This window comes from Mauremys mutica, chromosome 1 (assembly GCF_020497125.1).
Source record: "Mauremys mutica isolate MM-2020 ecotype Southern chromosome 1, ASM2049712v1, whole genome shotgun sequence".
NCBI lineage: Eukaryota > Metazoa > Chordata > Testudines > Geoemydidae > Mauremys > Mauremys mutica.
The window spans coordinates 373,425,180-373,450,747 of NC_059072.1; the positions used below are offsets into that span (position 1 = coordinate 373,425,180).

General features: G+C 48.0%; 1 protein-coding gene across 1 annotated transcript in view; it reads right to left on the minus strand.

Annotated features, from left to right (window-relative positions):
- Positions 1 to 409: 409 nt before the first annotated feature.
- LOC123354184 (putative adenosylhomocysteinase 3) overlaps positions 410 to 25,568 on the minus strand; it is a 62,084-nt gene continuing 36,925 nt past the window's right edge. Inside the window, exon 2 of the mRNA XM_044995944.1 lies at positions 410 to 459. Within this exon, the coding sequence (XP_044851879.1) occupies positions 424 to 459 (36 nt within the window). The 3' untranslated portion in view covers positions 410 to 423. The remainder of the gene's footprint in view (positions 460 to 25,568) is intronic.

The window sequence follows — 25,568 nt, forward strand, 5'->3', positions numbered from 1 at the left end:
TTACACCACAACCAGCCAACCCATACTGTCCCAAGTGGCTTAGAAAAAAAACAGGAGCACGTGTGTGTGACCCATGATCAGCCTGTGAGCTCAGTTAACAGGCCAAGTATGCAAGTAAAGTCCCTGTTGGGTTCCCCAACAATTAGCATCATCATTAACCTGCTCACAAGTATCTCAGTCTTGAGGCAAAAATCCACCATGCAGCAAAGGAGCAGAGAACAGCAATTGTTGCAACATGAACAGAAGAAAATGTCAATTTTCAGTTAAACATCAATACATGCAGCATTAAAATCCAATCCAGTGCAAATAAATTCATCTCCAAGAAGAAAGCAGTTGTGCAGAACTGACCATTAAAAAAACCCGCACAATTCCAGATCCAGATATTCTTTTCCAAACTCATATTTCCATCCTCCAATAAATCATCTATGGCCTTTTCTGGTGTTTCTGTAATGATGAAAACTAAAGGAAATGGAAAGAAGCAATGTGAAAATGCAGTACTGTAATCCCAAAGAAGCAAAGAAAACAAGCACCACACTAATAAGAGATGAGGCACTTATTAAAAGTCACAAGGAGAGAGATTGTCAGCACCATACTACAACATGCATCAACTGCACCATAAATGGCCTTTTCCTCTAATCAAGGCTCAGCCTTCTCACCGGGGAAATCTAATTGATCCTTGGATAAACAGATGAAACAGCCTGGCCACAAAGGAAATGGAAACCAAAGAATCTAAGAGCACTGACTTTCAGACAAAAATTACAGAAGTCAATGACTGAGGGAACAGTGCTCTATATAATGGATTATTTTCTTGTACCCTGAGTGTAATAGACAATAGTTTAAAAAACAAAGTAAAAACGAGTGTCTCACTATCAATCTAGGTTAGGCCCCCTACTTAGATTGTATTTTAAAAGGGGCTGTTAAGGTTGTGATTTTTTCTAATTTCCTGCAAACAATTTTAATTTAAATATTCCCTGGATACAATGTGTTTGAACCCAACAGCTTTGTGCTAGTGCAGAATGTGGGAGTGAACCTGATTACAACCAGTCTAGTTTCATGGTGAAAAGTAAATAGGTGCAAAGACCATTAGGTTTTAAAAAATACTTTTCAAGCTTGTTGTGATGATTAAAAATTTGTACCGTACTTGGTTATAAAGAGCTAACAGGAACTAAGTGGAGAGGAGGATGGTCTAATACAGTGATTTTCAATCTTTTTTCATTGGTTGATGCCTAAAATTTTTCAAATGGAGGTGGAAATCTTTGGAAATCTTAGACAGTCTGCAGACTCCCAGAAGTCGATGGACCACACAGGTTGAAAACCACTGGTCTAAGAGTTAAAGTATCAGGGTCACAAGACTAAGTTAGGGAACAAATTCTACTTACAGTTCTGCAACAGGTCTCCTGTCTGAGCTTGGGTAAGTTTAACAAAATGTTTAAATTCATCATTCTGTAGACAAGGAGATAATATCTATCTCATGATTGGGAGGGAGACTGTCAATTTTCTATAGAAGGCACTAGAGAAGGGAACATTTTTTAATAATCAAAGGTCTTAGCATCATAGATCATTACAATTTTATTTAAATAACAGTGTCACCTTTATACTTAAACATGACATAACTTTTCTATTGCACAATACGTGTAACATTATTTGATAACTAAGGGAAGATTAGATATATTAGTTGTTTACATTGTCAAACTGACAAACTGCAGTAGCACCAAATTCCCTTCTGTACTCTAACTCCACCCACAATTTACATTTTCCTGTTCCATTTAGCCATCTCTTTTCCCAGCCTCATCCTTCGCTTCCCTTTTCCTTGCTTCCTCAGACCTGATTAGGTATTTCAGAAAGCCGTCTTCCTAATGAGTAAAACTTCTCAAAACTGCAAAGCTCCTTCCAACAAAAGAGTATGTCATAATTTCAAGAAAAAACGATTCTGAATACCAACTGCAAATGAAACCAGCACCTGATTTATATTAAAGAAACGCCAACTGGTATCTTGTGGTATGATTGTCATCCCACTTTTGGAGCACCTATGCTCATATTCATGGTAAGGTTGCCCTAAATTCTATAGCTAGAACTAGATTCTATAACACTCCAGGCCACTGCAGATTCTGAAGCTGCTTCACTCAGGGCTTGTCTACACGTGAAGTTATTCCAGATTAACTATTCTGGAATCCTCCATGTGTTGACACACTCAGGAGCAGCTACTGCACTTCAAATTCACTCCCTACCTTAATCTGATTTAACTTTCAAGTGTGGATAGGACCCTCAGATTTAAAAAATTATATAGTTTTATTGATTTAAACATGAAAATTAGAGCTGGTTGGAAAATGGCTCCATTTCTTTGTGAAAATTAGGCCCTGTTTTCATAGAAATTTTTATGAAGAACGTTGTTGAAATTTTAAATTTTAAAGGTTTTTTACCAGCTTTATAGCTGATCAGAAAAAGAAACATTTGTGGAAAACTTTTCAAAAAATTATTTTTAATCAACTCTACTGAAAGTATATAATACAATCAGTATAGAATTGTGTGTGTTATTTAATGCGCTATTAAATTCAACTTTACACTGCCCCTCGCCCAAAATTTAATTTTCAATTGTTGGCACTTGGGAAGGTGTGGAAGGCAACCTGTTGGGGAATATGCGGATTGTGGTGTTTCTGTTATAGATCAGTAGTGAAATAGTTAAGTGCCATCATTTAGAGTGCCATAACTGAGTTTTAAACTAATGAACATGTGAATATCTGCCACAGCCATTTTTTTCAGACTGTTTGCAGATTCTGATCTTACTGTATTGTTTCAGCTCAGTTCACCTTTTGAAGATGCTCTTTGAAATCATATGGGCTGAAATCATGGAGATTGGGTTTTTAATGAAAGCTTAGATTCTTTTAGCAAGGGGCAAATTTTATGGCCAAGGAATCGGAGTACACAGGGTCCTGTTTTCATGAAAGAGCACTCCTATCCTAGCAGTATGTGAAAGAGTATGGGACACAGGACAACTAAACATAAAAAGGGCCCTATTGGGTCAGACCAAAGGTCCATCTAGCCCCGTATCCTGTCTTCTGATAGTGGCCAATGCCAGGTGTCCCAGAGGGAATGAACACGATAGGAAAAATCATCAAGTGATCCATCCTGTCGCCCAATCAGAGCTTCTGGCAAACAGAGGCCAGGGACACCATTCCTGCCCATCCTGGCTAATAGCCATTGATGGACCTATCCTCCATGAACTTATCTAGTTCTTTTTTGAACCCTATTATAGTCTTGGCCTTCACAACTTCCTCTGGCAAGGAGTTCCACAGGTTGACTGTGCCTTGTGTGAAAAAATACTTCCTTTTGTTTGTTTTAAACCTGCTGCCTATTAATTTCATTTAGTGACCCCCAGTTCGTGTGTTATGACAAGGAGTAAATAAGAGACGGTTACTCACCGTAGTAACTGTTGTTCTTCGAGATGTGTTGCTCCTATCCATTCCAGTTAGGTGTGCGCGCCGCGCGTGCACGGCTCTTCGGAACATTTTTACCCTAGCAACTCCGGCGGGCCGGCTGGGCGCCCCCTGGAGTGGCGCCGTTATGGCGCTGGATATATACCCCAGCTGGCCCGTCCGCTCCTCAGTTCCTTCTTGCCGGCTACTCCGACAGTGGGGAAGGAGGGCGGGTCTGTAATGGATAGGAGCAACACATCTCGAAGAACAACAGTTACTACGGTGAGTAACCGTCTTCTTCTTCGAGTGATTGCTCCTATGCATTCCAGTTAGGTGATTCCCAAGCCTTACCTAGGCGGTGGTGGAGTCAGAGTGAGACGTGGCAGAGTGCAAGACTGCGGCGCCGAAGGCTGCATCATCTCTGGATTGCTGCACCAACGCGTAGTGGGAAGTGAAGGTGTGGGACAGAAGACCAGGTGGCCGCTCTACAGATGTCCTGGATGGGGACATGGGCCAGGAAGGCGGTCAACGAGGCTTGCACCCTCGTCGAGTGAGCGGTGAGGCGGCATTGTGGCACGCGAGCAAGCTCGTAGCATGTCCGGATACACGCCGTTACCCAGGAGGAAATCCGCTGCGAGGAGACCGGCTCGCCTCTCATGCGATCGGCAACCGCTACCAAACAGCTGGGTTCGGACGTCCGCTCGATATAAAAAGCGAGGGCCCTGCGGACGTCCAGGGTGTGAAGCTGTTGCTCCCGAGGTGAGGCGTGCGGCTTCGGGCAGAAGACCGGGAGGAAGATCTCTTGATTGACATGGAAGGCCGAGACGACTTTCGGGAGGAAGGCCGGGTGCGGGCGAAGCTGTACCTTGTCTGCATGGAAGACGGTGTAAGGTGGACCAACCGTTAGGGCACGAAGCTCGGACACTCGTCTCGCTGAAGTTATAGCGACGAGGAAGGCCGTCTTCCATGACAGGTAGAGGAGGGAGCACGTGGCCAAAGGCTCGAAGGGGGCTCCCATAAGCTTGGCCAGAACCAGGTTTAAATCCCAGGCCGGGGTAGGACGCCTTATGGGCGGGTACAACCGGTCCAGGCCCTTTAGGAAGCGGGAAACGATCTGGCTGGAGAAGATGGATCGGCCGTCTATGGATGGGCGAAAGGCGGACACGGCTGCCAGGTGTACCTTCAAGGAGGAGACCGCGAGACCCTGCTCCTTAAGGTACCAGAGGTAGTCCAGGATTGTAGAAAGAGGGACTACGAAGGGATTGAGGCCTCGTTGATCACACCAGAGGACAAAGCGCTTCCACTTCGCGAGGTAAGTGGAGCGGGTGGAAGGCTTTCTGCTTTCAAGCAGGACTCGCTGTACTGCCGTGGAACAGTCTCTCTCCGCCTGGGTCAGCCACGTAGGTACCAAGCTGTGAGATGGAGGGACTGCAGGTCCGGGTGGCAGAGTCTGCCGAAGTCCTGTGTGATGAGGTCCGGCCACACTGGGAGGGGAATGGGCTCCCGAACGGAGAGCTCGAGCAGCAGGGTGTACCAATGCTGCCTCGGCCAGGCCGGAGCGACGAGTATTAGGCGGGCTCGGTCCCTCCGAAGTTTGAACAGCACTCGGTGGACGAGCGGGAACGGAGGGAAGGCGTAAAGGAGGTGATCTGTCCAGGAGTACAGGAAGGCGTCCGACAGGGAGCCTGGAGAGCGACCCTGGTAGGATCAGAACTGGTGGCACTTCCTGTTCTCCTTGGAGGCAAACAGGTCTACCTGGGGAAAGCCTCACTGTTGGAAAATCATGTGCACCACGTCCGGTCGAAGGGACCACTCGTGGGCGAGGAACGACCTGCTGAGGCGGTCCGCTAGCGTGTTCTGCACTCCTGGGAGAAAGGACGCTTCTAGGTGAATCGAGTGGGTCACGCAGAAGTCCCACAGGAGCATCGCTTCCTTGCAGAGGAGGGAGGAGCGGGCTCCGCCCTGCTTGTTCACGTAGAACATTGCCGTCGTGTTGTCCGTGAACACTGCGACGCAGCGGCCTTGCAGGCGGGTGCGGAAGGTGTGACACGCCAGATGGATCGCTCGCAGCTCCCGGATGTTGATGTGAAGAGCGAGCTCTTGGGGTGACCAAAGACCTTGGGTGTGAAGGTCGCCCAGGTGAGCCCCCCACCCCAGCGCTGAGGCATCCGTGGTCAGCGTGACGGATGGGCGAGGAGGGTGGAACGGGACTCCTGCACACACTACCTCTGGGTCCAGCCACCAGCTGAGTGACTCGAGGGTGGGCTTCGTGACCGTGACCACCATGTCGATGGGGTCACGATGTGGGCGGTACACCGACGCTAGCCAGGACTGGAACGGGCGAAGGTGGAGTCTCGTGTACGCGGTGACAAACGTACAGGACGCCATGTGGCCCAGGAGGCGGAGGCAGGACCGAACCGTTGTCGTGGGAAAGGTGAGGAGGTCTCGGATGATGGAGACCATCGTCTGGTGCCGAGATCGCGGGAGGCAGGCCCTGGCCAAATTGGAGTCGAGAACCGCTCCAATGAACTCCACCCGCTGCGACGGAGTTAAGGTGGACTTCTCGGCATTGATGAGAAGACCGAGGTGTCGAAATAGAGACAGGATTTCTGTCATCTGGTCCGTTACCAGCTGCTGGGACGCTCCGCGAACCAGCCAATCATCGAGATACGGGTAAACGTGTATATGACGACGGCGGAGGGCTGCGGCAACCACTGCCATGCACTTGGTAAAAACCCTCGGCGCGGTGGATAGGCCGAATGGCAGCACTGCGAACTGGTAGTGTGCGTTGTTGACTACAAAACGCAGGTAGCGTCGATGGGGAGGGTAAATCGCGACATGGAAGTACGCGTCCTTCATGTCGAGGGCGGCAAACCAGTCTCCCGGATCCAGGGAGGGAATGATGGTCCCCAGGGTGACCATGCGAAACTTGAGCTTGAGCAGGTACTTGTTGAGCTCCCGGAGGTCCAGTATTGGACGTAGACCTCCTTTCGCCTTGGGGATGAGAAAGTATCGGGAATAGAATCCCCTGCCCCGCATGTCGTTCGGCACCTCCTCTATGGCTCCCAAGCTCAACAGAGTCCTGACCTCTTGTAGGAGGAATTGCTCGTGAGAGGGGTCCCTGAAGAGGGACGGGGTAGGTGGGTGCAAAGGGGGGTGGCGAAACAAATTGAAGGCGGTAACCAGACTGGATTGTTTGAAGCACCCAGTTGTCCGTTGTTATTTGGGACCACGCCAAAAAGAAATGGGAAAGGCGGTTGTAAAATAAAAGGGTAGGATCCGGTACAGAGACTGATGGGCCGTCCTCGGGCGTCCCATCAAAACGCCTGCTTGGGGCCCTGGGGGGCCTTGGAAGACGGATGGGTTTGGTTACGCCGGTTGCCCAATGGTCTACGGCGATTCAGGCCTGGCCGTCGGCTGTTATAGGGACGGGACCTGGGCTGATTAAAAGGCCGGTAGGGTTGTTGCCTGAATGACCTGCGCTGGGTTGCAGGTGTATGCATCCCCAGAGTGCGGATGGCTATGCGACCGTCCTTGAGGGTCTGGATTCTGGAATCAGTCTTTTCAGAAAACAGACCCTGAGTATCGAAGGGCAGGTCCTGCAGGGTGTACTGCACCTCCGGCGGCAGTGTGGAAGACTGTAACCAGGAGATGCGCCTCATGGTCACTCCTGAGGCCAAGGTTCTTGCACCCGAGTCCGCCGAGTCGAGAGCGGCCTGGATGGAGGACCTGGAAGACTTTTTTCCCTCTTCCAACAACGCCGAGAACTCCTGGCGGGAGGCTGTTGGGATCAGCTCTGCGAATTTCGCCAGGGACACCATGATGTCAAAGGTGTACCTGGCGAGGAGGGCCATCTGGTTGGCGATCTGAAGCTGGAGACGCCTGCAGAATAGACCTTGCGGCCCAACAAATCCATACGCCTCGCCTCCCTGGACTTCGGCGCTGGGGCGGGCTGGCCATGCCTCTCCCTGTCGTTGACCAACTGGACGACCAATGAGTCTGGGGCAGGATGAGTATACAAGTACTCATACCACGTGGGGGGGGACGGAGTACTTCCTTTCGACCCCGCGGGCGGTGGGAGGGACGGACGCCGGTGACTGCCAGATGGTAGTGGCGTTTTTCTGAATGGTGCGGATGAACGGCAAGGCCACCTGCACTGGAGCCTCCGCTCCAATCACATTCGTCACCGGGTCTTCGTCCTCCGTGACCTCCGCCACGGGGAGGTCGATAGCCTTCGCCACCCGGCGAAGAAGGTCCTGATGGGCCCGCAAGTCAATCGGTGGAGGGTCAGTTGTAGAAGTCCCGGCCACCGCCTCGTCTGGTGAAGACGACGAGGATAGGCCTTGAACCACGGCCTCCACGGGTGGTTCCTCTAAGGGGTGGGCGGCTGACTCGGCCCGAGGATGCCTCTGGGGATCAGGTGGTAACTGAGCCGAACCTGGTGGTGAAGGGGGCGGTCTGCTTATTGTGGCCTCCGGTACCCTGTGTTCGGAGGCGGGGGCCCTTGGAGGGAAAGACATCCCTTGAGTCTCGTACTGGGCCCAGGGGACCCAGAAGCCCCACTGCTGCGCACCCTGGGCTTGACCTTGCGGGGCAGCCGGAAGATGACCATCGCTGCCAGCCCCTGAAGCGACCGACGAGCGTCGAGATGGCAACGGGGGTGCGGAGGCGCTGATGGACTGCGCCGTCGAGGTCGGCCATTTGTCCGCGGACGGTGCCGAGGATCGGTGCCGGTCGTTGCGGTGCCGAGATGGCGAACGAGACCATCGACCGCCGCGGTGCCGGGAGCTCGACCGGTGCCGGGAGCTCGACCGGGATCTCGACCGGCGGTGCCGGGAGCGGCTCCGGGAGTCACGGTGCCGGGAACGGTGCCGGGAATCGGACCTTCGTCGGTGCCAACGGGAAGGCGATCGGGACCGGAAGCGTCTCCGGGAGTGCGACCGGTACCGCGATGTTGAGCGGTGCCGGGACCTCGAGCGGCGCGACGGTGACCGTCTTCGGGACCGGGAGCGAGACCGGGACCTGGAGTGCCGTCTATTCCGTCCGTCCGGGGCAGGGGGCCGCATCATAGCCGGCTTACCCGCTGACACGACAGCCCGCACCGGCGGTGCCGGGGGCCGGAGGCTCGGTGCCTCCGTGAGCTTGATGAGCTCCCTCGCCGTCGAGAATGTCTCGGGCGTGGATGGCAGCTGCAGCTCAACCGCGGTCGGCACCGGGGAGCAGGGTGGTACTGGACTCGACGGCCCTTGCGGCGCCGGAGTCAACGGCACGGTGCACGGCCACAGCCGGTACCGGAGGTGGTGGTGGTGGCTGGGCGACATGACCCTCAGCATGGGTCTTTCCAGCTGCCTTCGCTGGCTTACGCTTCCTCGATGGTGAGAGGGAACGGTGCCGGGTCACCGGTGCCGCTTGCGGAGGACGAGGAGCCTCGGTGCCGGAGTGGCTCGGGGCCGCCGGTGCGCTGCGCGCCAATGAAGACTTCGGCGCCGGCACGGTCGGTGCCAGGGGCTGGAGCGTTGCCTCCATGAGGAGCTGTTTTAAGCGACTGTCCCGCTCCTTTCGTGTTCGGGGCTTAAAGGCCGTGCAAATAGGGCACTTATCTGTACGGTGAGTCTCCCCGAGGCAGCGCAGGCAGGAGTCGTGCGGATCCCCGACCGGCATGTGCCGCTGGCAAGACGCGCAGGGCTTAAAGCCCGGTGCCTTGGGCATGAGCCCGCACCGGTTGCGGAAAAAGAGGGGTAAACCCCCCTTAATCCCTTATCCTAAACTATACTAACTTATTCAACTATCTAACACTAAGTACTCAACAACTATATACATACAAAGGTAGCGAACGCTAGGGTTGTGGAGGACAGAGAGCACTCCACTGTTCCAACTGGCCGTCACGGGCGGTAAGAAGGAACTGAGGAGCGGACGGGCCGGCTGGGGTATATATCCAGCGCCATAGCGGCGCCACTCCAGGGGGCGCCCAGCCGGCCCGCCGGAGTTGCTAGGGTAAAAATGTTCCGAAGAGCCGTGCACGCACGGTGCGCACACCTAACTGGAATGCATAGGAGCAATCACTCGAAGAAGAACTCTTCCTTATTTACTTTCTCCACACCAGTCATGATTTTATAGACCTCAATCATCCTCTTAGTCATCTGTTTTCCAAGCTGAAAAGTCCCAATCTTATTAACCTCTCTTCATATGGCAGCCGTTCCATACCCATAGTCATTTTTCTTGCCCTTTTCTGAACCTTTTCCAATATATATTTTTTGAGATGGGGCAACCACATCTGCACGCAGTATTCAAGGTGTGGGCGTACCATAGATTTATATAGAGGCAATATGATATTTTCTGTCTTATTATCTATCCCTTTCTTAATGATTCCCACATTCTGTTCACTTTTTTGACTGCCGCTGCACACTGAGTGGACATTTTCAGAGAACTATCCACCATGACTCCAAGATCTCTTTCTTGAGTGGTACAAGTTAATTTAGACCCCATCATTTTATATGTATAGTTGGGATTATGTTTTCCAATGTGCATTACTTTCCATTTATCAACACTGAACAGGGTTCAAATCCTCACTTCTACCACTGAATCCATGTGATTGTAAACAAGTCACCACTCCAGGGTGAGGCATATAAATACATTTTAAAGATTTTTGAGATCACGGGATGAAAAACCCTTCAAGTGCCCATTATGTTTTATATTAATTTACACTCTTGCTTTTGAATTCTATGTATTTATATCCGAGGCTGTTAGCTCCTCATGAAGATTTATTAAGTAATATGCACTGCAGTCACCCCGCTCTTCCCCAGAGACACACATTTTAAAAGATAACTGCTATGAAATGTGAAATCAGATTTTAATCGCAAAAAATTTGGATTAAGCCCAGTTAAAACCAGAGTTCTTGGATCCAAGGAATGGGTGAACAAGCAAGATTTGGCAACTCATGTCATCCTCACAGGGAGAGGGAAGTCTGAAGCCTGGCTTTGGGCTGCAGAGCTGTTTGTAGATTGCAATTTCAGTTTTATTTTCAGCGTTCCAATTAATTTTGGAGTCAAGGTGACTGAAGAAGGTCACGACAGGAAATGAATATGAAGATACAAGTTCTTCATTCCAAGGGAAAGCAGCAATTGACAGTAACTAAATTATTTGATATTTGCTGGCAGCCTGCCAGATGTCAACAAGACAGATGGTGGCATTCTTGTTTAATGGGATGGTACTAGCTTTTCATTACACTTTACTATCTCAGTCTCACATACAATCAAAACCTGCAGACATATACCCCCCACGGAACAGACCTTTCAAGATCCCTGGGTCCTACACATGCCTATCACAACATGTGATGTACCTCATCTAACACACTAAATGCCCCAAGAACTATGTGGATGAAACCATACAATCACTATACTCTCAAATGAACTTGCACAGAAAAATTATAAAAGTCAAAACACCAGGGTTGTCAATTAACCACCACTAACACCTGTGATTAACTGAAAACAAAATTAACGTATTAATTTTTTAAAACACATTAAGCATATATGTCTGAGCTGGGAGGGAACCCTGCACTCTGAGGAGGGCTGGAGCCCCAAGTCCATATATGAAAATATAAAAAAACCTACCAAAATATTTAAATAAATGGTATTCTATTATTGTTTAACAGTGCAATTAAAACTGTGATTAATTGCAATGAATTTTTTTAATCACTTGACATCCCTAAAAAACACCATATCATCCGTGGACAAACACTTTTCACAGAACAATCACTTCATATCTAACCTCTCAGTCCTCATCCTCACAGGAAACCTTCAAAAGATGAGCCTGGGAGCTTAAATTAATAACTTTGCTAGACACTATAAATCATGGTCTTAATAAAGATACTAGATTTATGGCTTATAACAACAATCTGTAATCCACTCACTCCATTTTTTTGTCCTATGACTACAGAGGTGCCACTTCACCTTGCTCTCTTACAATGTGTGATCGGTGGCAATCCCTCAAGGTCGAGGATGATCTCTTTCACAGGTTTTATTTTTTTATGGGTCTTGTGGTGACAGAGGTCCAATCCTTGAGCTGCAGGCTCATTGGCAGACATTGCAGGCAGTATTGGAAGTTAGGGTTGGGCCACGATTGCTGTGTGACAATCATCTGTCCTCTCTTTTCTGGCATTTTTCTGCAACCAGGACAAAGCAATTTTCCTCGAAAGTGGAAGTCCCTTCTCTGACATGTCTTCACCAGTTGTCTCTATCCTGGGCTACTGTCTCCCAGTGTGTGATGTCGATGCCACATCTCTTGATGTTTATCTTGAGGATGTCTTTAAAGTGTTTCTTTTGGCCTCCCCATTTCCTTTCTCCTTTGGTGAGTTGGGCGTACAGCAATTGTTTTGGTAAACATACATCAGGCATGCGCACAAAGTGCCCACTCCACCTTGGATAATCAGGGCCGCAACACTGAAGATGTCAGTGTCCTCACAGAGTCCAACATTAGTGCGGTGATCCTCCCACTTTATGTTGAGGATCTTCCGAAGAAAGTGCTGGTTCTGGCATTCCAGGTTTTTCAGGTGTAACCCAAATCTCACAGCCACAGAGGAGAGTTGGGATTACCACCACTTTATAAACTAAAAGTCTAATGTGTGTTCTGATGTTGTGATTGTTGAACGCCCAGCGAGACAGTCTGCCAAAGGCAAGGCTCGCTCAGCAGATTCTGTGCTGAATCTTCAATGTGTGTTCACCACTTATGCTAAACCATCTGTTCCACCTTGTATTTAGCTGTGATACTCTGAGTATCTTTCCCAGACCTGAAGCTTGTCTCTTTCACCAACAGAACTTGGTCCAATAAAAGATATTACCTCACCCACCTTGTCTCTCTAATATCCTGGGACCAACACAGCCACAACACTGGAAACATATAACCATTTACTTTGCCAGGTATTTATGGACAACACTCATTGCCAAGAGTTAATTGGAGACGCAAGACAGTCCCATATATTTGTTCGCAGGGACGGAAGTTCTCTGATAATTGGTCTGGAGCCAGTGATCAAAAAATTATCTGAACTGGTCCAACAAACCAAATCTGTAAGTCTTTCCCAAATGATTTTCACAATGTAACTTCTCCTATAAAGGTAGGAATGGAGGAGTAAGAACTTAAGAAGAGGGTGGAAAAGGAGAGCATCAAATAGAGGACCACAATTTTGTATTGTGATAGTGTCAGGACATTACAAAGTATCCGTGTGAAACGATCTACTACAATACCATAATGTCATGGCAAACTGCAATCCAGAGTCAGAATAGGGAGTACTAATTATTTTGTAGCTCTGCACTTCAACAACAAGAAAAAAAACTCACCAACTTTACAAGACTGACTGTTGTATCATGTTTCAGAGTAGCAGCCATGTTAGTCTGTATCCACAAAAAGAACAGGAGTATTTGTGGCACCTTAGAGACTAACAAATTTATTTGAGCAAAGCTTTCGTGTAGCCCAGGAAAGCTTTGCTCAAATAAATTTGCTAGTCTCTAAGGTGCCACAAGTACTCCTGTTCTGTTTGTTGTATCATGCTAGATTTTAGCACTTGGGGCTCAGGATGGCTGCTGCTAAAGTCTTGCCACAGAAATCAATTGTGAAGAATATGGTTATCATTCTACTTACAGATTTGATGTAAAATGTGTTCACGACTGAGATCATGTTCTTTAACTAACATTAAGAGGTAGAATTGGAAAGGTATCCCAATGGTTTAATGGCACAAACCTGAGGAATCCTGCCTCCACATCAAAAGAGTTCTGGGAAAGAAAGTTGTTTTTTAACTAAAATTCAGGGGCTGAACTCTGACCTGGACGTGAGGGGGGTTTGTATCACCTTTTTACCTTCCTTATTCGGGGCTCAGTTTGGCTCTAGAATAGTCAGCGCAATCCCAGCAGCTGCCCTAATTTGTGTCCAGCTGCCTATAGCTCCAAAAGGGCTGGTCCAAAAGGCAGGGATAGCTTGCTCTGGCCATTCTGCACCCTCCCCTCCCCATATCGCTCCAGGAAAACTCTGATATTACCTATGCTTGGAACTGCTCCCACTACTCTGCCTCCCACTACACATACACACACAAAATGCTCCCTGTACCTAGGGGAATTCCCTGTTGATCTGTTACAGCAGTTTTAGGCCCCTTTATGGTCAAAGAGCCAGTGTAAAAGGACTATAGGACAACCAGAAATTGGGCCCTAGATTTTTATGGCTAAAAACTATGCAGAGCCACTTGTTTTAGAGGGTATGGGAAAGGGAAGAGGGAACTTGTGCTCAAACATTCCACTGACTATGGAAATTTCCTCAGGACTTCAGGAAATTTGTATGCCCTCCTCCGTGGCTGCAAAAAAGTATTTGATAATAAAACTAATCTAGCCCTTGGAAGAACAAGCTCAACAATATATATGTTAAGTGGAATTTTAATGTTTGGCTAGCTTTGAGAAGGCTGACGGGGGAAATGGGAAAATTATAAATTTCTGCCTCCAGTTGCACAGTTGTTTTAACTGAAAATAGACCCAAATCAGGAACATTTGAAGTGGTTCTTCTCAAAAATTCTGTTGGGGGTAAACAATTGATAAAGAAGCAAACCAAGATTACTATACTATATTCCAAGATTTTCACTAAAGGAGAATATGGAGAAGTGTTAGCTCTTATAATATTATCATGTTTGGTGCCCCATAAATATTTGATAGACAAACAGCATGGCAAATATTTGATGGCTTCTAAGAAAGACTAAATAGAAGAGAACAGCATTCAGAAAGAGCCACCATTTTGTTATTATACACAAGTTCTATCTATGTACTGCTTATTCTGGTCTAAGCACCTCTAAGGTACCTCTGCTGTTATGCATAAAATAGGTAAAACGGTATTCTTAAAGCTGTGTGCCTCCTTGCTGACACATCACAAAAGTAAACAAAAGATATAGGTTGTGGTGCAATGGTAGAAACAAGGGAAATGCATTCCAACAAGGGAAAGGAAAATAATTAGTGGAGGACTTCTGCAACCTTCTCAAATCTCAAGATGCTATTGCAAGTAATTGAATACAATAAAATGAGAACTTACTCTTTTAAAGAAGCAGGTGAACACACCATGACCAAACATAAATTCTAACTAGGAACAGCAAGTAAGAGCCATCTACACTAGCCTCTCATGAACTGACCTTTCCCTTCTAGCTAGAAGTGCATAGAATTAACCATGCTATTAGCAAGGTTTTGTGAAATTCTTATTAGAATGATTAAGCGCCAACCACACAAGTGTCCCGGTACTAATGCTTTACTGAACCACTGCTGAGATCTTCTGTCACGCTCAGTTTCCCTTGTTAGAAAATTCAGCATGCAGAACCCTTTATGTAATACGCCTTCAAGATTTTTAGTACAGTCATTCTGACTGTAAAGTTAAGCTTTTAAGAGTCGTCAGTAAGCAGAAAGTGATGTTTAAAAAAAATCTGCTCAGCAGAAGACACTGAGGAAGACATGACTAATTTGCACCCAACTGTGTATTTCATCATCCCTTGCTATCAGCACAAACCTAATGCTGAAGAGAAGAGGCTGCAGGGGAGAATTGGATAGAAGAAGAAGTACCATGTGTAGTTGGAGGATGGAGTGGGGCCTCACTTTACCTAATGTTAAAGTCTGAGGTGATGTGTGTATAATGTCTCATTAAAAAAAAAAAGTTAAGGTCATAGAATTGTATAAGACCTGGCAAAAGACAGTATTTATTGTTTAAATAGGGATTTATGCTTCAAAATGGAAAATATAAGCACAAAATCCTCAAACTATATTCTTTCTTAATCACCAGATTAAGTGTGGTCTATTATGTATGTAAATATTTGACTATGTTTGCTAATGTCCTGATCCTTTAAGATTAAGACATAATTTTGGGCCAAATCATCCACTTGCATGCAAATTGCCACTGACGGCATAAGAAATTACTCATGTGTAGCTCAGAGAATTTGGCTCTGAAAATATATGCATGCTTAGCCCATGAGTCCAAGCAGTCAATCTATTTTGTAGCCCTGTACTTAGGCCCTTTTAAAAGAATGGATTTTTGACTGTAACTATCTACCATGGTAGAAAGTTTTCTGTAAACTGCATATGTAAGTAGGGCTCTAGCTATAGGCCTTCATAATTCAGTCTGTAAGAAATTGACTAAAATTTAATATATAAGAATGGTGTTCACTTGTACAGTAGAAATACACACAGGTTTACATTGTAACTAATATGATAACGCGTTCAGTAACATCTAATAGCACAGCAGAGCCAACACAAACCATGTGTGCGCGTTACCGCAGCTCAGGCAATACACTTGCCTTTGTGGCATATGCAGAAGTCATACTGACGGATAAAAGATAAAAGTGAATAACTACTCGTAGTAATCTAAAGATCATAGCAAGTACATACTTGGTGTGTATTAATATACAAAATTTCTCTTTGTTTTTGTTAAATCCATTTACAATGGATCACTGGCTAAAAACGGGAAGTTTGAAACATACAAAAGAAAATTATGAAGGAAATACTAACGTCAGTGATAATTATGTCGAAAAATGCAGTGATATGGCTACATCAGACAACTGTGACAACAAAATTAGTGAACCGTGTGAACCATCTGTAAGTTTATTGAACGTATCAGCTGCAAAGAAAATGAAAAAAGCCCACAAATATGTTGAAGAATATCTGAAACTGCAATTTTCGTGGACTGGTGATGAGGTGGAGCCTGTTCCACTATGTGTGATTTGTTACGAGAATCTCACAAATGAAAGTATGAAACCATCCAACCTAAAATGCCATTTCGATAGCAAACAAAGAATATAAGGGAAAAACCTGTAGAATTCTTTGAAAATAGGCGCAAAGATCTCCAAAAGTCCCAGAAAACAATTCGCAATGTGATGGGAGGTGAAAATATGAAAGCTTTGGAAGCTTCATACAGTGTAGCGTATTCAATTGCAAAGTCCAGAGCTGCTGAAGTGATTGGCGAGACATTAGTAAAACCTGCAGCCAAAGTAATGGTGCAAGTGATGATTGGAGACAAGGCTAGCAAAGCTATAGATTGTGTCCCCCTCTCACATAACACTGTTCATCATAGGATCAAAATATGGCCAAAAACGTAAAGCAGCAATTATTATCAAACATACAGAAGAGTGTCGCTACTATGTACTGCAAGCGGATGAATCCACTGATATTGTGAATTTAGCTAATCTTTTGTTGTTTGTCAGATATGAGCTGAATAATTAAGTCTACGATGAAATTTTGTTCTGCCAACCTATGCCAACACATACAACTGGAGAAGCTATTTTTAAAGTTATTAATGACTTTATCAAAAACAATGACTTGAATTGGAGTCGTGTTGGAATAAGCACGGATGGCGCCAGAGCCATGATTGGTTCAAAGAAAGGAGCTGTTGCATGTATTCAAGCTGTTGCACCAGAAGTAAAATCGACTCATTGTTGCATACACAGGGAAGCACACGCCACCCAGAACATGCAGGCAGATCTAAAGCAAGTACTGGATGAAGCTGTGAAAATAATCCATTTTGTGAAAGGCCGCCATCTGAACGCCTGGCTGTTTTCTCAGCTTTGTGATGAGATGGGCAGTGATTACACGCAACTCCTATTTCACGCTGAAGCGCGGTGGCTTTCGCATGGAAAAGTTCTGAATCGCCTGTTTGAGCTGCGAGAAGAACTGCACATATTTTTAGATGAAACTTTTAACCTGTGAGACTGTATACATGACTGGAAATGGCTATGCAAACTAACATATATTGCAGATGATAATATATGGAGATATACCTCTCTCATAGAACTGGAAGGGTCCTGAAAGGTCATTAAGTCCAGCCCCCTGCCTTCACTAGCAGGATCAAGTACTGATTTTGCCCAAGATCCCTAAGTGGCCCCCTCAACTATTGAACTCACAACCCTGGGTTTAGCAGGCCAATGCTCAACCACTGAGCTATCCCTCCCCCTCTTTGCTCATTTAAACAACATCTATCCATCCTTGCAAGGGAAACTCATATTCCTATTCCATGTTCAAGACAAAGTGAGTGCCATGGTCGCAAAATTGAAACTGTGGCATAAATGTCTTAGTTGTCGTGAACTGGATTCCTTTCCATCTCTTCATGACTTAGTAATAAACTCGACTAACGAACTTGATAGTGATGTATTGCAAACCATGAAGCAGCATTTGGAAAGCTTGCAGAAAGATCTTGGTAAGTATTTCCCTGAACCGGATGGCACCTTTGAATGGATAAGGAACCCTTTTATCATCAATGTTCAAACATTGCCAAATAACCTCTATGCTTCAGAAGAACAACAGCTCTTGGAGCTGGCTTCACATAGCTTCCTGAAAACAAAATTTGAGCAAAATACACTGACTTCATTTTGGTTGGGGGTTAGCTCTGAATATCCAGCTCTATCGGACAAAGCTGTCAAGTATCTTCTGCCTTTTTCCCACCTCGTATTTGTGCGAGATCAGATTCTCAAAACAAAAAACGAAATTGTCTTATTGACGTGGAGCCCCATCTTCATCTTAAGATCACAAACATTGAGCCAGATATTCCCGCGATAGTGTCTGGTCAAAAGCAGTTCCATCTCTCGCACTGAATAGTTTGGTTTGTACTGAAAATTTTTCAATATTGAAATAGTAAGTATTAAAATTAATGCTTTCTTCACTAACCTAACCAAACCAGCATATTTTAATTTCAGAATGATACAAATTCACTATATTATGTGTGTGTGTGTGTATGTACACACACACACACGCTGTTCTGCCAGACTGTTGATTTGCTTCTATTTTAATTATTTCTAGTATTATTTCTATATGTAACTATTATTTCTACTAAGTTTTGTTTCAACTGTATGTAATATAATTTTGTATTTATTTCTAATAAACATTTAATCCAGAATTAAACTAATTAGGAGTGTGTTATAAAAATGTGGCTCCCCTCCTCGCCCCAAATTATCTTCACCGGAGAAGGGGTACGCCAGTAAGACAAATGTCTCAAAAGGGGTACGCAACTGTTGTAAGTTTGGGAAACACTGCTCCTCAATAACCAGTCAATGGACCAGTGTTGTTCCCTGAGCTCTCCTTGGCACAGTTTAGGAAGGCAGCAAGACAGTCCCTGGTATCAAAAAGGTTGAGAAACACTGCTCTAGGTTCTTACAAACTGATTGGTCCCAGCACCTTCCCAGGCATTGAAGTTAGGCTTACGGATCTATAATTCCTTGAGTCCTCTTTGTTTCTCCTTTTTAAAAATAGGTACTATGTTTGCCCTTCTCCAGTCCTCTCGGACTTCACCCGTCCTCCATAAATTCTTAAAGAGAATTTCTAATGGTTCCAAGATTGGTTCAGCTAGTTTCTTTAAGTATCCCAGAATGAATTTCATCAGGCCTTGCTGATTTGAATACCGCTAACTTATTTAAATATTTTCTTTAACCTGTTCTTTCCTTATTTTGGCTTGCATTTCTTCCCTCTTATTGTTAATATAAATTGTGAGGAGTAACTGGTCACCATTATCCTTTTTAGGGAAGACTAAAACAAAATAGGCATTAAACACTTCAGGCTTCTTGATGTCATCAGTTATCAGCTCTCCTTCCCTGCTAAGCAGAGGACCTACACTTTCCTTTGTCTTGCTCCTAGTATATTTCAACTACTACTTCTTATTGCATTTGACGCCCCTTGCTAGGTGTAACTCATTTTGTGCCTTAGCCTTTCTGATTTTGTCCCTACATGTTTGTGCTCTTCTTTTGTACTCCTCCTTAGCAATGTGTCCATGTTTCCACTTTTTGTAGGATTCCTTTTTGACTTTCAGGTCGTTAACGAGCTTCTAATGGAGCCATATTGGCCTCTTACTATTCTTTCCTTGCATTGAGAGAGTTTGCATTTGTGCCTGTAATAATAATCTCTGAGAAACTGCCAGCTCTCCTCTACTCCTTTTATCATTTTCTTCCCATGGGACCTTAACCAGTTCTCTGAATTTGTTAAAGTCTGCTATTTTAGAAGTACATTGGCCTTATTCTGCTGCTCTCTCTCCTTCCTTTCCTTAGAACTATGACATCACTTCATGATCACTTTCACGCAAACTGCCTTCCATATTCAGATTCACTCCCAATTCCTCCCTGTTGGTCAGAATCAAGTCCAAAACGGCTGTCCCCCCGATTACTTCCTCCACTTTCTGAAACAAGATGTTCTTCGCAATACACTTAAGAACTTATTGGAAATTTTGTTTTGCTCAGAAATCTGCTGCACTAGGTGGCTGCCTAGCTTCCCTATAGCTAGAGTGACCTCTCTAAGTGGTCTTTTAGTGGAAAGAAAAGCTCAATTGCTCCTTTTTAAAAAACAAACAAACAAACCTTCAGTCTAGGGAGATTGTAACTCAGTCAAACGAACTCCTGAAGCTAGGGGGTTTATTGTGGAAATGCTGACACTATCACAGACAAGATCAAAGCTGAAAACACTGCTGTAATGAAACCATAAATCTCTTCAAAATACTCCTCTGATGCCCACATCCGCAGAGAGAAGTCTTTGGACAGAAGTTGCCACACCTACAGAGGGAGGCATATTTTCCTTTTTAATTCCTTAATCCATCCTGCTGAAAGTAATGAGGTGGAATGGTATACATCTATATAGCACCAATGTAACTGCCTACATGAGAGGCTGGCATCTTCACACAATTTTTCCTGAAGTCTCTCAGTTCCCAACTAATAAAACTGATTTTAAAAGAATGCAAAGGACATCAACTTGCCCAAGTCATCAGATGGGACAAAGTGCCAAGCAGGAAAGGAAACCTCTACAACTGAAAGGATTGAAATATGTAGTACTACTTAATTTTGCTCTAATTTTACACTTTATAGTTCCTGTTAATCTGTTCTGAATTTCATAGTTCTAATATTGGTAGATAAACATAGTATCATAGACCTTCATACCTCCTGCTTAATTAAATTAGTGATAGAACTTTAGCTGGCTTTTTTTTTTCCATGTCTCTTGGGGTTGAAGTCCATAAGAGTTGTGTATTCCTGATCTAAGCCAGTGTTTCCAGCCTCCATGAGGAGGCTCAGACAACTGCCTGCGAAACTCAATTAAACCCAGATAAATTCTCTTTGTGCTCAGGCCTCACCAAACCCAAATTGACTATTCACTATTGTGTACCAACATAAAAGACGGTTACTCACCGTAGTAACTGTTGTTCTTCGAGATGTGTTGCTCCTATCCATTCCAGTTAGGTGTGCGCGCCGCGCGTGCACAGCATCTCGGAACTTTTTTACCCTAGCAACTCCGGCGGGCCGGCTGGGCGCCCCCTGGAGTGGCGCCGCTATGGCGCTAAATATATACCCCAGCCGGCCCGTCCGCTCCTCAGTTCCTTCTTGCCGGCTACTCCGACAGTGGGGAAGGAGGGCGGGTCTGGAATGGATAGGAGCAACACATCTCGAAGAACAACAGTTACTACGGTGAGTAACCGTCTTTTCTTCTTCGAGTGATTGCTCCTATGCATTCCAGTTAGGTGATTCCCAAGCCTTACCTAGGTGGTGGGGTCGGAGTGAGACGTGGCGGAGTGTAATACCGCGGAGCCGAAGGCTGCGTCGTCTCGAGACTGTTGCACCAACGCGTAGTGGGAGGCGAAGGTGTGGACCAAAGACCAGGTTGCCGCTCGACAGATGTCCTGGATGGGAACGTGGGCCAGGAAGGCAGCCGACGAGGCGTGCGCCCTCGTCGAGTGGGCGGTGAGGCGGCATGGTGGCACGCGAGCAAGCTTGTAGCAGGTCCGGATACATGCAGTGACCCAGGAGGAAATCCGTTGGGAGGATATCAGCTCGCCTTTCATGCGGTCAGCAACCGCTACGAACAGCTGGGGCGAACGCCGGAAGGGCTTCGTCCGCTCGATGTAGAAAGCAAGCGTTCTGCGGACGTCGAGGGTGTGCAGCTGTTGCTCCCGAGGCGAAGCATGCGGCTTCGGGAAGAACACCGGGAGGAAGATCTCCTGGTTGAGGTGGAAAGCTGACACTACCTTCGGGAGGAAGGCCGGATGAGGGCGAAGCTGCACCTTGTCCCCATGGAAGACGGTGTATGGTGGGCAAACCGTCAGAGCGCGGAGCTCAGAAACTCGTCTCACTGATGTAATGGCGACAAGAAAGGCCGTCTTCCAGGAGAGGTAGAGCAGGGAGCACGTGGCTAAGGGCTCGAACGGAGGACCCATCAGCTTGGCCAACACGAGATTTAAATCCCAGGTCGGGGCAGGACGCCGCACCGGCGGGTACAAGCGGTCCAGGCCCTTGAGGAAGCGGGAAACCATCTGGTTCGAGAAGATGGACCGACCTTCCACGGATGGACGGAAGGCGGACACTGCCGCTAGGTGGCCTCTCAAGGAGGAGACCGCAAGACCTTGCCCCTTAAGGTACCAGAGGTAGTCCAGGATGGTAGGGACTGGGACTACGAACGGATTGAGACCTCGTTGATCACACCAGAGAGCGAATCTCTTCCATTTCGCTAGGTAAGTGGAGCGAGTGGAAGGCTTTCTGCTCTCAAGCAGGACTTGCTGAACTGCTGCAGAACAGCCCCTCTCCGCGTGGGTCAACCATTCAGGTACCAAGCTGTAAGATGGAGGGACTGTAGGCTCGGATGGCGGAGTCTGCCGAAGTCCTGAGTGATGAGGTCCGGCCACAACGGAAGGGGGATGGGTTCCCGAACGGAGAGCTCGAGCAGCAGGGTGTACCAGTGCTGTCTCGGCCAGCCCGGCGCTACGAGTATGATATGGGCTCTGTCCCTCCGAAGCTTCAGGAGCACTCGGTGCACGAGCGGGAACGGAGGGAAGGCGTAGAGGAGGCGATCCGTCCAGGGGTAAAGGAAGGCGTCCGATAGGGAGCCCGGCGAGTGACCCTGATATGAGCAAAATAGGTGGCACTTCCTGTTCCCCCTGGAGGCAAATAGGTCTATTTGGGGAAACCCCCACCTCCGGAAGATTGTGTGGACGACATCTGGACGGAGGGACCACTCGTGGGAGAGGAATGACCTGCTGAGATGGTCGGCCAGCGTGTTCTGCACTCCCGGAAGAAAGGACGCTTCCAGGTGAATGGAGTGGGTCACGCAGAAGTCCCACAGGAGCATCACCTCCTTGCAGAGGAGGGAGGATCGGGCCCCACCCTGCTTGTTCACGTAGAACATTGCTGTTGTATTGTCCGTGAACACTGTTACACAGCGGCCTTGCAGGTGCGTGCAGAAGGTGCGACAGGCCAGACGGATCGCTCGAAGCTCGCGGACATTGATGTGCAGGGCGAGCTCCTGGGGCAACCACAGGCCTTGGGTATGAACATCGCCTAGGTGAGCTCCCCAACCGAGCGCTGAGGCATCCGTGGTCAGAGTGACGGACGGGCGAGGAGGGTGGAACGGGACTCCGGCACACACAACCTCCGGGTCGAGCCACCAGCTGAGGGACTCGAGGGTCGTCCTGGTGACCGTGACCACCATGTCGATGGGGTCCCGATGTGGCCGGTACACCGACGCGAGCCAAGACTGGAACGGGGCGGAGGTGGAGCCGCGCGTACGCGGTGACATATGTGCATGAAACCATGTGGCCCAGGAGGCGGAGGCAGGAGCGCACTGTCGTGGTCGGGAAGGTGACGAGGTCCCGGATGATGGAGACCATCGTCTGGTGTCGAGCGCGAGGGAGACAGGCCCTGGCCACCGTGGAGTCGAAGACCGCTCCGATGAACTCCACTCGCTGTGTCGGAATCAAAGTGGACTTCTCGGCGTTGATGAGAAGACCGAGCCGCTGAAATAGAGACAGGATTTCTGTCATCTGGTCCATCACGAGTTGTCGAGACTGACCTCGAACCAGCCAGTCGTCGAGATACGGGTAGACGTGTATCTGACGACGTCGGAGGGCTGCGGCAACTACCGCCATGCATTTGGTAAATACCCTCGGGGCGGTGGAGAGTCCAAACGGCAACACGACGAACTGGTAGTGGGTGCTGTTGACCACAAACCGGAGGTACCGACGATGGGGAGGATAGATTGCGACATGGAAGTAGGCGTCCTTCATGTCGAGGGCGGCAAACCAATCTCCCGGATCCAGAGAGGGAATGATGGTCCCCAAGGTGACCATGCGAAACTTGGGCTTGAGCAGGTACTTGTTCAGCTCGCGGAGGTCCAGGATAGGACGTAGCCCTCCTTTCGCTTTGGGGATGAGAAAATAACGGGAATAGAATCCCCTGCCCCGCCTGTCTTGAGGCACTGCTTCTATGGCACCCACGCTCAACAGAGTCTGAACCTCTTGTAAGAGGACTTGCTCGTGAGAGGGGTCCCTGAAGAGGGACAGGGAGGGTGGGTGGGAAGGTGGGGGCGAAACAAATTGCAGGCGGTATCCCGACTGGACCGTTTGAAGCACCCAGTTGTCTGTTGTTAATTGGGACCACGCCGAAAGGAAATGGGAAAGGCGGTTGTAAAATAACGGGGAAGGATCCGGTAGGGAGAGTGATGGGCCGTCCTCGAGCGTCCCATCAAAAGGCCTGCTTGGCCCCCTGAGGGGCCTTGGAAGCGGCCTGGCCCTGGTTGCGGCGGTTGCCGGAAGGACGACAGCGATTTTGGGTCGGTCGCCGGCTATTGTATGGCCGATATCGTTGCTGATAGACAGGCCGGGAGGGCTGCTGCCGGAAGGACCTGCGCTGCGTCGCCGGCGTGTGCATGCCAAGAGTACGGATTGCAATACGGCCGTCCTTCATGGTCTGGATCCGAGAATCCGTCTTCTCGGAAAAAAGACCCTTCGTGTCAAAGGGCAGGTCCTGCAGCGTGTATTGGACCTCCGGCGGCAGGGTGGAGGACTGCAGCCAGGCGATGCGCCTCATCGTCACGCCGGAGGCTAAGGTCTGAGCTCCGGAGTCCGCAGCATCGAGGGCGGCCGTGATGGAGGACCTAGATGATCTCCTCCCCTCGTCCAACATCGCCGCGAACTCTTGTCGGGAGGCTGTTGGCAGGAGCTCAGTAAATTTCGCCAGGGACGCCGGGGGCTGGAGCGACGCTTCCATCAGGAGCTGCTTTAAGCGGATATCCCGCTCTTTCCGAGTTCGCGGTTTGAAGGTGGAACAGAGCGAACACTTATCTGTTCTATGTCCTTCGCCCAGGCAACGGAGACAGGCATCGTGCGGGTCTCCGACAGGCATCGGCTTCTGGCACGATGCGCAGGGCTTAAAGCCCGGTGCTTTGGGCATGAGCCCGCACCGGGGGAGGCAAAGGGGGAAACCCCCCCTTTTACCTTATCTTACACTAACTATCTAACTAACAAACTGTAAAAACTAATCACTAAACTAACTATATACAAACAAGAACCGAGAGCTAGGGTTGTGGAGGACGGAGCACTCCACAGTTCCAACTGGCCGTCACGGGCGGTAAGAAGGAACTGAGGAGCGGACGGGCCGGCTGGGGTATATATTTAGCGCCATAGCGGCGCCACTCCAGGGGGCGCCCAGCCGGCCCGCCTGAGTTGCTAGGGTAAAAAAGTTCCGAGATGCCGTGCACGCGCGGCGCGCACACCTAACTGGAATGCATAGGAGCAATCAGTCGAAGAAGAACCCCCAAAATGGTTCTGAGAGTACAAAGTGAAAACAATCCATGAAGAACGAAAATCATGTAGTGTACTCCTGGTTCACAATACTACAAAATACACCCTAAAGACACATGCCTCCCACCCAAACATCAAATTGTTCCTTAAATAAAATATTTCCATTAGGGGAGGGCCAAGTACTTTTCCTCAGTTCAGGGAAAGAATTCTATGTGCTGTGACAAAGTTCCTCCTCTACCTTGGTGGGTCCTGCGCTTATTGGCAGATTTGCTCACCTCAGTGATCTTCCCCTCTGGTGGAACCCACAGTCTGGGTCAGTTCCTCCTGTGTCTGATCAGGAGTTGGGAGGTTTGGGGGGAACCCAGGCCCGCCCTCTACTCCGGGTTCCAGCCCAGGGCCCTGTGGATTGCAGCTGTCTATAGTGCCTCCTGTAACAGCTGTATGACAGCGACAACTCCCTGGGCTACTTCCCCATGGCCTCCTCCAAACACCTTCTTTATCCTCACCACAGGACCTTCCTCCTGGTGTCTGATAACGCTTGTACTCCTCAGTCCTCCAGCAGCACACACCCTCTCAGCTCCTTGCACCTCTTGCTCCCAGCTCCTCACACACACTTCC